The following is a 13,790-nucleotide window of genomic DNA, read 5'->3' on the forward strand; positions in this document are numbered from 1 at the left end:
CCACACAAATAAACGCTTTTGGCACGCTTGTGGCATATAAATGCTTGTGGCTTGTGGCACAGATAAGCATGCCATCAACTCTAACTGTCTACCAAAAAAGTTTCAATGGTAAATGGTTTATACCTCTACTACTGCTACTAACCCTTCTTGGAACTATCATCGATATCGGCTCTACGAAGTTCTTGTTTGCGTGAACTTTATAAAACCTCATTATTTCACAATTGGCTGTGTTGATGCCTCGTTTGGGCATAAATCCAAGACCTCGCTGTGGGTTCCCGGAAGCGTACTGGTTCAACTCAAAGAGGTGAGGACTGCTCTCGAGAACTTCATAGAAACGAATGTTGCCATCTCCCTGGGCAGGATAAAAGAAGCAACACAAAGTGGAAACACTTAATAATAATAATAATAGAAATAATCATAATAATAGAAATAATAATAATAAAAATAATAGTAATAGTTATAGTAATAATAGTAATAGTAATAATAATAGAAATAATAATAACAATAATCATAATAATAAAACAAATAATAATACAAATAATAATACTAATCAGCAGTTATTTTTATGATGCTTAAGCGACCACAAATGTGGGAGAAACCCACAAGGGCTCATGGATTACAAATTACACGTCGGGTAGCTTCCAATTCAACACTTTAAATCAAATTTGGAATCTTTTCAATTTAGAAAGTCATTTCAGATGGGGAGAACCGTAGATTGCTCTTTGATGAAAACCCCACTTTACTATGATTTCTAAGCCTCATTGCTTCAAATGCCACCGCCTTTATCCACTCGGCCACAGCACACTTGAGCAAGTATGAAAATTGTTACAAATATAATCTTAAATTTTATACCCTTGCAGGTCTTTTTCTTTCCATACTGCAACATTTTCTGCTTTAAAACCTTCTCCCTCTGTTAAACCACTTCATTCTCCATAAACTCAAGGCGGGCGGAATTATACGAGCAATAATTTCGTAATCTGCTCTCCTACCTAACAATATCATGTAAATTTATTCTTTCTTTATTTTATCCTTCTTTCATCACTTTCTAGCCTGTTATTATTTTATCACATTTCTTTTCCTCTCTGTTCAGAGTTTTTTCTGTCCTTTCTCTTTCATACTTGTCCCTTTCTATTCTTGTAAATACCATTCATGTAAATGGAAGACTTTCTATGATCACTCAGCCTGTACAGTACTTCTTCTTTTCTAGTGCCTTCATATTACACATAATTTTCCTACTGTTCTTCTGTGTGCTTTAGTTTTCTGTTCGTTCATATGAGAAAATAAATTTGAATTGAACTGTACAACGTAATACAATAAATACAAATGCAGTATTTCTGAACAAAGAAATACAGATGGCGTGAATTATCCTCAAATACATAGTTTGTTTAATAATGGTTCAGAGTATAGTCTTTTAAGTGCCAGAAAACAGTTTCCTTGACACAACTGATAATTTGCGTCTGCTAGGCTGAGAAATATCAACGACGATATTAATCTCTTGATCAAGTCTAACATATTCAAGGGACGTAGCGTGTCTAGCTAAACATTCGCGCTTGTAACCCAGAGGTCCACTGACTCGAAACATGTTCCAGCCATTCATTTTCTCTGCTCTTTTCCAGAACATAAATATTAGCTCAAATTTTTTGTGAATGTATGTTTATATACTGTAGCAAAGGCAGTAAGCCCTTCGATCACATCCTCACCTTGCCAGCAACAAAGACCACATTGCTGTCATGATCCACAAAAGGATACAGTACTCCCGTGCCATAGCCGAGTTCCAATCGGGCTATGGGTGCCGAAATATCATGCTGAAAGGATGACAAAAAAACGATAACAGAATGTCAAATGTGCGTGCTGAATTTCAAATCAATGATACTTGATGTAAACTGACATTTGATGACGATCATTGGATCAAATTCTCATTTCAAGAGCAGCCGTTTTTCCAAAAGAAGTTAGAATTGACATAATGGAAACCAGGAGATTCTCATTTCATTTTAGTCTGTGGTCCCACTTTGACTTACATGCAGAAACCTTATCACAAGATCTCAGGAACGTACCTGCAGGAACGTACTCTCAGGAACGTACCCACAGAGCAAATACTTCTGTTTCTCATTGACCATCTTCCTATGACTTATGTCTTTGAACTGGAAACTTCAGTGTTGCTTAAGGTACGGGTGTTACTAGCCGTACTTTCAGCACTATACAAAAACGTACATAAACTCCATGGCTGTACCTGATTCCAGAGAGAGAGCTCCCTCTCGCTACCCCTGGTTGTCCCGACCGTAATTAACATTTCTGTGTCTCCGACAAACGCACACCTTGTACTCCTGGTACCTGCGTGGCACACTCCCTCCTGTGAGTATAGAGAAATGTTAATTGAACAGAATCTCGTTTAATAATCAGAAGTTTTTTCCAATGATGGCAATATTTCACTGGAACTGTGAAACTATATGTATTAGGTATATACTCTCCCAATGAGTCAAATGTTCCTAGTTCATGAAATGAATAATAGGAGGGATTGGGAGGAGGAAAATAAATCAAATGTCATCGATATATACCAGAAAGATGCCAGAAAGACATGTCAAAGTTCAATGAGCCTGCCACTGCCCAAAACAGATATATTTTTCTCTAATTGAACTTTAAATTTGAAACACGGAGCCTGTTACTCTGAAAATAGTATAGTTGCTTTGAATTGTATGTTGTCCCTCCAATCCTGGGCCCTAATCCCCCCCTCCCCTCCCAAATTGTTAGCCAGCCAATGGTACTTTATGCTGTGCTCCTTTTTCAAAATTATGTCAAGTCTTGGAATATCAATCTGGTAGGAAAAAAACTGCTGTACCATATACCCACCCTTTCACTTGTGTTTGCTGTCAAATTATAGCTGCATTTTGTCAAAATCTTATACCACACCACACCATTATAGTAAAAGTAAGGTAGCAGCTTAAAGCACAATTTGTGACAATAGTAAACCAACATGCTGAAATAAGGCATCAAATGAAGAAGAAGGTATCCTCTGCATTCATGTTGTGGAACACTTGAGTGAGAATTTTTGACAGAGCCCTGGAGGTCACTGGTTGGATTCCTAATCTAGCCATAAAATTCTTTGCTCTTTTTCCATTCACGTTAATCTTATCAAATAACAATTTTTTGTATTTCCTTTAGCCTTGTTCACACCTGAGAATGCTAGCAGCATCAGGATCTGAACCGAGACCGGAACCCAGAACGCAAGGTGGATCAGTGACAGACAAAGAGAACATTATGTGATATTTACAATCCACTGTGTGGGATTTTTTCTGTGTATGTTATTATGTTAGGTTTACAGTCTTGTTCAGGGCCAAGGCCCTCTCACACGACTTCACAACTTAACCCTGGGTCATTGGTAACTTGCTACAACTACACACCAAAGTGTGCACAATTCAAACAATCTCTCCTGGGGCACCACAGTGCACCACAACCACGTGTCCCCCGGGGGACTTCCCATAGGGTGCAGCCACAAACTGGCGCACGCAACTATATTTACAAGCCACCTCGCAAGTCCCCATTTATACACCTGGGTGAAGAGAGGCAATGGAGATAAAAGTACCTTGCCCAAGGACACAATGCAATGATCTGGCCAGGGCTCGAACCTGTAATCATTAGATCACAAGTCCATTGCCTTAACCACTTGACCACAACGCCCTCACTGTTAGTATACCAGTCCTATGTCAGTTTATGTTGGCTAAATCCTACATATCCTGCGTCATCTTTCGGAACTCTAGGTTTATAAACCGTGTGGCCAGATAACAATTTGGCTTGTTCAATACCTAGTGCTCTATTAACTGCCAGGTACATTTATGGTTAGATTAAAGCAAACACTACATAGTCAAGCCATATAACTGTAAAAACTGAAGAAAAAAAAAAACTTAACATGACAATAAATCTGATGAGTCGCTCCGTAACCGATAGCAACCACTAATTATTCACCTGCAATATATCTCCCGTCCTTGGATCAAATATTCGGAGTTTCTTGTCTTTGCTACTCGCCGCTAGCAGGCTTCCATCCCAGTTGAACGATATCGATAAGACGGGTGTTTTGCCGCAGAGTAACTCTGTAATAGGTTCCTCTCTCTCCACATTCCAGACGATGACCTGCAAGAAGTTAAGAGATGATCACGCAATTCCTTTCACATTTGTATAGCTAGACACTCAGGGCTGATCCAGGGTGGCAGGAGTCGGGGGGGGGGGGAGGAAATGATTTGTTACTAAAACTTAGCTACAAAAATTTGGCAAACCTTGGGCCTGGGCATTCCTTTTCTTTTTACCAAAGTTTACTTATAAATGCCATTTTGGTCTAAATTTCGATATCTATCAATAGTTTTCTGGTGCAGTTTATCTGGCCATACAAAGAAATCTGGGCTCTGTCATTGCTAGAGGAACACTCTTAAATTAGAACCATCAGGGCTTTGGAAGGCATCATCCTCACAGGCATTTGAGTAATATTACTGTGAGGACGACACCTTCAAAAAAGTTAGACAAATTTATCTTGGTTTGGAGAACAAGGTTTAATGGCAGCAGTCGTTTGTTCAATATTTGTGAGGTAACAATGCCACTTATAACAAAATAACAAACAAGGTCTCTTTTTTACTTTTAAACATTTTTAAAATTTCACAAAATTGTTGCATTAAAATTTCACCAAATGCCCCCTCCCTCCCCCCACATACACTTCCCCACACACATACTTTCCCACATGCACACTTCCCACACATACACTTCCCCACACATAAACCATGAAACCACCTGTTGCTATGCTGACCATGAGTAGCTTCAACTCGGAACTCCCCCCCCCCCCCCCCCCCGTGTTTTACAGTTTACTTCTGAGAGAGTTTTAAACATCAGCTCAGGTTCTGTTATTTAATTCGTGTATTGTCTATATATCAGTATGTAAACAATGAAAAACTGAATGGGAAATAATACGCGATATGGGAAAAGTGCAAGGAAAGTTTTGGCTATTATTGGCATCTTTGCTCTTCCCATGTTTGCGTTACGATATAAATTTGAAATTTAAATATCGATGCTAGTGCTAAGTGTGCTCTTAGAGACTGAAAGCTTACAAATTTGTCAGTTATCTGGAAATACATGAAAGCTGTATTCTCTTTCACAATTGCACTATTCCCCAGAAAACAAAAATCTGCTCACTCTCACTGAGCTGTAAACACAGAAAGTGATAATTAATGAGGCTCTGCCTGAAGTTAGCGCTGAATACTATAGCAGAGTTGACTTTTCATTCTGAGATCAATCACTTTCCATTCTGAGGTCAATCTTTCAAAATAACAATGCCGCTTCATCCAATCTCCGAACAAAGACCGAAAAAAATATATGTCACTTAATACACAAAAGCACATGTATCACACAATGATTAACAAAGTATGGTTCTTTAAATACTCAGATATCAGAGAAGGAAATTCACTGAATCAAATTTATTGCTGGTTGTTGATGTTCTAATGAAAGATTTGTGTCAAACTGATGAGCGCATTTAATCATGAATGTACGACTGGCTTCGAATGCTACACCATTACATTGTTCATTAATACTCAAAAGTTGTTTGTGGTTCCTTTGGCCAAGCCCGCTCTTCCTCCCCAACCACACCCAAAAACACACATACACACACGCAGAAATATGCACGTACACACCAAGGCCTTTATTCATTTATGGCACCATGTTAGACCTACACAGTTGGCCTCCACTCGTATGAGCTTACCTTTCCATCAAAAGCTGCGCTAGCCAAGATAAAAGAAGCCGTAGGGTGCCACTCTATTACCCCACACTTTCTACCATGGCCTCTGAGTTTCACCAAGTGTTCTGTCAAATTCTCCTCCATATTTGTTTCTGGGATCTCCCATATTATCACCTGTGTGTATCACAAAATCATCAAAAAAAGTCTGGTTAATCAAAACAATAGTCACACTTGAGTAGCAAATTAGTTTGGTTCATAAATATTTGTTTTCTTTAAATCAAACTCTCACCACTAGCAAAGTCTATTATACCAGCTTTAGTTTATTAAAGAGATTATACTAGCATCAGAATTGTTTAAGCCTGAATTATTTCTTGCGAAGGCAAGATGACATTTTGAAGGTACTTCTCAATAAGGAAAACAGCATCAAGGTGATACACAGTACGACCTGTCTCACATCACCGCCCCACATCATCCCTGTCCTTACCCTTTCCTTTCCATTTCTTTCCCACCGTTACCCACCGTTACCCACCTCCTTCCCCAACCCGAATGGAAATTTTGCACACGAATCTTACAATGAGTACTGTACTTACTGATCCATCTTCTGAACATGATGCTATGATGTTATCATCAAACGGATACCACTTCAAATCCAAGACGGAGGACGAATGGCCGCAAACTCTCGGGTAATTCGGGTCGATCCTACCACACTGTGTCAAGAGAGTAGATCAACGTGATGAAAATGATTTATAAGTTACAAACTTGTTTGTTTTTTGGCAGAGTGGAAACTAAACAAAATCTTGTTTTAGTTCCAATGCATTATGGGAATAATTTACAGTTCACATTTTGGGATGCAGCTGTTAAGGTATTTTGAATTTTATTTTTCATACAAATACTGGCGATACTATGGGTCTATTTAAAGACTGCTAAACAATACATGCATGTGTGGATTAGGGGGAGGGGGTTGGATCACTGCCACCCCCCCTTCAGCCTCACACATAAAATCAATAGCAGCGATAAGAACAACCTTGAGGAGATGCTCACAAATCACCTAAATAGGAAGTCAGGGTCAGTCACCCCCTCCTTCATAAAATCCTGGATCAACACTGGATAAAAACAACATAGTACAATGGCCCTGGTATTGTATTACATGTTAGTAGTAATAATGCTATTCCAGACATACTGTATTATGCCATGAAATATCATAACTTGGGAAAGACGCCAGTGCAGTATTATGATTATTCATGAAGTGAGCATGAAAGTGTTCAAACAAACCAATCTATTTACAAAAAGAGATTGATAAAACAATTTGGAGAAAAAGAAAAGAAAATAAAAAAACAGAAACTGCAATGTTGAATCAACTGTAAAGGAAAATAAACCTAGTTTCACTTTGACCACCACAGTTTAATGTTCATTGGTAAACTCTGCAAACTGAAACAGAACCAGGAAACATTTCTACTGATAATGGATGTGAAAAGTTACACAGCATCATCACATGACATGGTTATCGCTTATCAGTTAAACATTTGTTCAAGCTGTCAAAACATTTTATGTTATTATTATCGTAATAGCTTTAAACAGTTTCAGAGTTACAGAGATTAATTACCTGTATGGTTCTTATCTGCGTGGGATATATATTAACACTAATATTCCCCATTACCATACAGTATATACGTTTTCTATGGATTTGCAAGTACTTTGTTCGACTAAGAATCTAAGTTCTAAGTAATGCGTATCACCAACCATGGTTATGCAAATGGTTATACAGCAGGGTACAGCTGTTCACAATCGTAAATTTACTAATTAGGAGAAACACAAACAATCTGTGTTGTCTAATGAGAGGGGATGCATTATGAAATAATGGTTAGGAGCCCTGAGTAACTGCTTAGAAATGCAGTCCCAGCACATCACAAACGTAACGTCAGTATTGTTCATCGTCGATTGCTGACATAGATAATAATAATAATGGTGCTTTTTAAGAAAAGTCGGCAAACCCTGTTCAATGAACTGTTACACTCTCATTAGGACCTTGTCTCCCTTCATAAAATAGATAAAATAAGGACTTTGACCATGTGATGATATCGGAAAAATGTCTGCTGCAGTATCAAAGTATGTAAAAGAGAACAGATTCTATAGGCTCGATCTAAGCAGAAACATGAGATATGAGAAGCAATACAAGTTTAAGTTCTGCTACACAATAGTTTTTTTTTTGGGGGGGGGGGGGGTTCGGCATAGCAGTTTGATGAATTAACATAGCATATTATATATCAATGCTAATTCAAATGAAGTTGTCCCTGTAGAGATTCCATTCGTTTTTTAATGTTTGTGGAAAATATGTTCGTGTAAACTTGTATTAATCACATGTAAAGTGCGATTTAGAAAACTTCCCAAAATTTTGGACTTTTTAATTGAGCTTGTTAAAAATAGGGGTTTACTGAGACCATATTTATTAATTCAATACTCACTTACTGTACTTGGCCCCATACAAGTGATTCCCAAATCTAATCAGGTTTTGGATACTGTATGTTTATATGAGCGAAGAGCTTAATTACCAATCTTCTCAAAACCTTCATTAATTTTGAAACACAAACTGCTATGTGAACATCAAAAGCAGTCCACATGAAAACCATGAATGAAGATTGATGTGGATAACAAAGTCCATTAAGAAAACACACTTCCTGACACGTTGGGTGGTAGTATGAAGACCATGACCAAAAGCGACCACTGTCCGTAAGGGTGTACTATGTTATTAGGTTACTGGGTCACTCAAGAACATGGTAGAGAAGAAGTTGAGAGTGGACAGGCAAGCGATGAAATGATGGGGACGTGGGTCAATTTCTCTCATTAATGGCCTTTGAGGGATGAGTGCATGGGAACAATGTACATCATGTAGATAAAGACAATTCCTGACGAGGTAGATAAACAAAGTTGTCTTGATTAGAGAAAGAGAGGTACATTAAACAAGAAGGAGCAGGTCGCTTAGGGTGCAGAGTGTTAAAAGATTACCAGGGCACACTAGACATGGTAGAATGAGGTGATAAGGTTGTGAGGAGACAACGTTACACTAAAAAAACGAATGCATGGGCGAGAGTGTACATTAAAAACAGCCCCCAAAAACACCCTTCCCTACAAGAAAAGGATACTTATCAGGCTGGAAAAGATGTTGAAAGTCTAGAACTCCTGATAGGAAACTTCTAGGTATAATAATCCAAGGTATCCGGGCGAATTTCGGCGAAAATTTTTCCCAATCCTAAAACACTATGAGACACTTTCGTGGTAGAAAAATGAAGGAGGTCACTAGGGTCAGTGAGGGTGTACAGTGTTAAAAGATTACCAGGGCATACTAGACACGGTAGAATGCGGTGCTTAGGTTGTGGGGAGACAGGTAAGTGGGGAACGAAGTAAATAAAAGATTACCAGGGCATACTAGACACGGTAGAATGAGGTGATAAGGTTGTGAGGAGACAGGTAAGCGAGGAGCGAAGTAAATAAACAAAGTTTTCTTGATTAGAGAGAGGTATATTAAACAAGGTAATTAAATCAATGAATACATCTGTAACGTTTCCTTTCTATACCTAAAACGGTTTCCTTTTGTGACTTACGTGTTCGATGGGAACGACTATGAACGATCCACCGCCCCCTGATTCGGTCACGATGGCCAGATATTTCGGATTCACAGCACAGTAGTTGCCGTCGGCCGTATTCTTACTCATGACGATGGACTCGTAGCATTGCTCTTTCCGGAAAGGTTGGCCGTAGACATGCCGGAACTTAGAGTACCGGACTTTGAATCCGGGCATATCCTATCGCCAAACCAAGAAAAGGAGAGAGAATCGAACAATTTTATGGAAATGCAAGACATTCTTTTAAATACTGTAATAGAAATGTCCGATGTTTATTTTCCATCTCCACAGCACTATTGGAGGAAACTTGGGACGCCTGAGGAAGAAAATCAGCATGAAGTTGCTAGATTTGAAACATTAATAATGTATAAATGAAAGAACAGAACAATTACTTTTATACTCACGTGTCACTGATTATAAATAAATTCAGACTAATTGTCATGAAAGCAATACCAAATGACATTTCAACAGTTCCATGTATTGCACCACGGATATTATTGATGCCAATTTTTCTAGCTAACAACTTCAAGGCAAAATCAAGCAGGTAATTAAACATATATCACATGACTGTGTTTGGATTAAAAAGATCCAAATGCACCAAAAACAAACATTCCATTGTACAGAATTAACTACAAAGTGTTGGTTAAGTAAAAATCTATGTACTATGAACAGTATACCTTGACATCCTTCATGCTTTCTTTTGGTTTATAATCTTCCCTCAAAAGAAACTCCAGTAACAAGTTAGTCGACAGATTGCATACCCTTCGTTTCCAAAAGATATATACATAAAGAAGGTAAGTTTGGCTTGGTATTTGTCAACACAACAAGATCTTATGTACTGAATTAAGATGTAACAATAATTTGGCTCTTCGAGACCGAATCATTCAAAGCGGCCTAATAGATATAGTAGTTCCAAAACTCCTGATGAGCAAAGGTGTTGTCCAACGGGAACAGACGTATGGAGTATACTGATCCAGCTATAGCTACTGAATGGCTGTACTACAGAAAACCGATACCAGCAAGTACGAATTTATATATCATTGTATGGGTCGAGTCTGATAAACGTATAAGGGTAGGCTGTAAAAAATGATCAGCAATATCACACTCTACATGCACACTCCACATACAGGGATATATACGTGAATCGGCCTGCAGTGTTGAAGCTTTTAAAATAAATGTCGGGGAGCTGCCAAAAACTGGTATATATTACATTGCCCCCCTCTGTGCAAATGCAACGGTCCATTTTGGGGCAACGAGCATATGCAGTTTGTATATTCCCCACGCGGTTTCAAAAGTTAGTTGGCAATAACCTACAGTACATGAGCTGCATATAGCAATGGCTCAATCTTGGTACTGTGCCACCACATGTACATCCCAAAACATAACAAACTGAGTGTTTTTTTTGGGGGGGGGGGGCATGGGGAGGGGTGCATGGCTTGGTCTGTGTAGTAAGCTAGTCTTCTTTCATGAGTCAATGTTTTATAGAAAGTGTTTTTTTCTTTTCACCTTTTGTTCAGCTATAATATTTCAATGTCACAGAATAATCCTTTCCCCTGAAATTGACCTAAAACTAATATTTCATGTTTGCTTTAGACTATTTTTTCCTTTCTTCTTTTTAGAAATGTGCACGTTACGTGACACACCCTTTATAATACCAAAACCTATTCACACAGACTTGAAACTATTCTTCGTTTTTGTTTGCTGGATCTTAACGAACTGAATGCATGCATTCCAGGTGTTTTATTTACAACTCCCATAGATCTCTTGTTCTCACATTTCATGCATCTTGTTGTTTTCAAGTTGCAATACCTCATAGACTGCACAAATACAACCAGCGATGTGCCCAAAACTTGATTTGTTTTACTGTGACTGGTATAAGTAGTAATAATAGTAGTCATAATATTGAGTGCCGTTTGAGCTAGATGGACCCGCCACAAGCAATTTGCATTATCGATTCAGATCGTATAATAAGTCTATACACACATGGCGAACAAACAACTTATCATGGATGTGGCATGACTAATGTATGCAGTGAATTGTCACAAAAAGGAGAAAATAATACTCATAACATATTGATGATAGACAACCTCCTCGCCCCCCCTCCCCGTTATATAAATAACCACCCCTATCAACACCCCTTCTATAAGTAAATTGCCAGTGCCACCCGTTGTGCTCCCACTACAATAAAAAAAAAAAAAAACTGTTTCTCAACAAAGTCAGAGGTACATTTCCTATAAGTCTGGTATTAGGTTTTGGTGATTAAAGTTGTAACCTTATGAGGAAGCATATTGTAGTGCCTTTTTGCAGCCCATGTAATCCTACAGTGTTTTAATAGAAAATAAAAAAATTGAACAAGCCATCTTCCTTTGTAGTGTTATTTTAACAAATGTCGCTAACAAAAAATGGTAACAAGAAGCGGCTTCATTACCTGCCTATACAGTGCAGTCAGGCATTTCCGCATACATAGTAGACATATTTAAAAATATCATGTAAAATATAAAGAGCTATAGTACACACATACACAGACTTGACAATGGGTACTTTATTGTGAAGTGGTACAGAATACTTGTATTACAATTTGAAAATTTAATCAACAGACAATAGGCGCCTGGGAGGATATTTGGAAGCAGACCCCATATGGGGGGGGGGTCTGGTCCTTCCCAATAGGACATTGAAATTATAGATGTCAAAGTGTGTTTTCTGAGGGGCATTTAGACTCTTAATTAGGTCTACATGTAACTTTGTAGTAATAATTACTTTTGTCTTTTCTGTGTGGGGTTGAAATGGGGAGGGGTGGGAGGGAGAAGAGAATGTTCCCCCTTCTCCCTCCCTCCCTGGGTTTCCACCCATCAGTTATGTGTGAATTTTCCATGCCTTGATCAAAATCACACAAAGCTAAAACACATGAAAACAAAATGCAATTCTCTAAGAACAATTATGTGAGTATGGTATGAACATTAGCACAAGAACATGAACAAGAAGACACTGTGCTTAAATCTCAGTCACACTAGATATGAAACGACCCTGGGCAGTCCTTCAGAAAGTGCAACAATACGCTAAATGCATTACTTATAATCCTTGAGTAAAATTGGAGGGGGGGGGCGGGGGGACAGGGCATCCACAGTTTTGACTAAATAATTGCTAAATATATTAATGTAGGAAAATATCACTACATATGCTGACATTTCTTGGTTATTAGTGCTGAATCTTTATTTTCATTTTCGATATTAATTTACTTTTATATTTATTTTGGTTTGCTATCTGTGATTTCTATTCCTATGTCATCTGTTTTAAAGACTGTGCCATTTAAAGCTATAGAGATTCTATTCGTGAATTCTATACCTATTTAACCTGTTCATAGACCGTGCCATGTAAAACTATACAGTTTGATAGTTTGATCGTCGTCATAGCTGATCATTTTGGTTTTTCTATTCACATTTGAGCCAATTATAATTTAAACTGTTAACGCTTTACCTCGCTTCAAGGTATGCAACGTAAGCAGCTATACACTGACTAATATTAGGTGTATACATACATAATTGATAATAGATTGCTAGGTGTTAATGAATACTACAAATTGACAACACAATGAAAGTGGATACTCTATAATGTCTACATATATGGGTGCTTTTGAAAGAAAATAGCATATTTAGCATATTACAGCGTTCATGTAAACAACAAGCAGCTTTAATAATGACAAACTACTACGTTAAAGTAAGGCGCAATGTAGTCCTATCAGGTTGGTATGTCTTAATGGGATATTGAAACTCATGCTATTCTCTAGTAAGTGACGTGGTAATTGGGCCGAAAGTGAAATATGTGGATTTGAAAATGTACTAAAAAAAATTTTCTTTTCCACTTCTGGGGATGGAAATTCTGAGTGAGAGGGAAAGGAGAGGGATAGGGTAAAGGGATAGGGTAGAGAAGGTGCTGGGGAGAGAAGGGGTGGGGGAGAGGAGGAGGGGGAGAGAAGGGGAAGGAATATTCTTATGCTTGCCTCAATATTCCAGGCACAATAGTCAAGCTTTAGAAAATGATCTCAACAGAAGAGTCAAGGGCTGCATGGATGGTTTACATCTTGTCATATTTAGTAAAACACAAACAACATTTTTGGTAGTTTAAAGCTCTATGTTCAGCATTATCCCCAACTCTTAGCTTGCTAAAAAATTTCTAGAAGTATTCAAAAGTACATTTCTGACAGTTTTGCTTCTCCAGTTAGTTTACTTCCAGACATCGTGGAGTTTATTAATTAATTAATTAAATAAATGTTCAGTCAGAAAAAAAAATTGAGTGTGGTAGCAAACGCTTAATAATAAATTAATATTCAAGATAATAGTACATTTTTGGAGAATATTGATGGCCTTTAAGAATTAAACCATCTCTGTGGCATTTGAAGTTTTTTTTAAAATTTATCATGGTAGCATACTAATTAATGAAATATGTGTGTGCTGAAACAAACA

General features: G+C 37.9%; 1 protein-coding gene across 8 annotated transcripts in view; it reads right to left on the reverse strand.

Annotated features, from left to right (window-relative positions):
• The window catches only part of LOC139966611 (coronin-2B-like), a 46,980-nt gene that overhangs the window by 5,893 nt on the left and 27,297 nt on the right, over positions 1 to 13,790 (reverse strand). For 7 of the 8 annotated variants that reach the window (XM_071969824.1, XM_071969829.1, XM_071969822.1 and 4 more), the window contains 7 exons: positions 9,310 to 9,510; positions 6,301 to 6,417; positions 5,735 to 5,884; positions 3,961 to 4,125; positions 2,231 to 2,350; positions 1,701 to 1,805; positions 143 to 352 (listed from right to left, as the gene is read on the reverse strand). In XM_071969824.1, coding sequence (XP_071825925.1) covers positions 143 to 352; positions 1,701 to 1,805; positions 2,231 to 2,350; positions 3,961 to 4,125; positions 5,735 to 5,884; positions 6,301 to 6,417; positions 9,310 to 9,510 — 1,068 coding nt within the window. Of the gene's footprint in view, positions 1 to 142; positions 353 to 1,700; positions 1,806 to 2,230; positions 2,351 to 3,960; positions 4,126 to 5,734; positions 5,885 to 6,300; positions 6,418 to 9,309; positions 9,511 to 10,007; positions 10,166 to 13,790 lie in introns of those variants that run through there. The other variant, XM_071969825.1, reaches the window with a different exon arrangement.

Source organism: Apostichopus japonicus, chromosome 4, assembly GCF_037975245.1.
Source record: "Apostichopus japonicus isolate 1M-3 chromosome 4, ASM3797524v1, whole genome shotgun sequence".
NCBI classification, from domain to species: Eukaryota; Metazoa; Echinodermata; class Holothuroidea; order Aspidochirotida; family Stichopodidae; genus Apostichopus; species Apostichopus japonicus.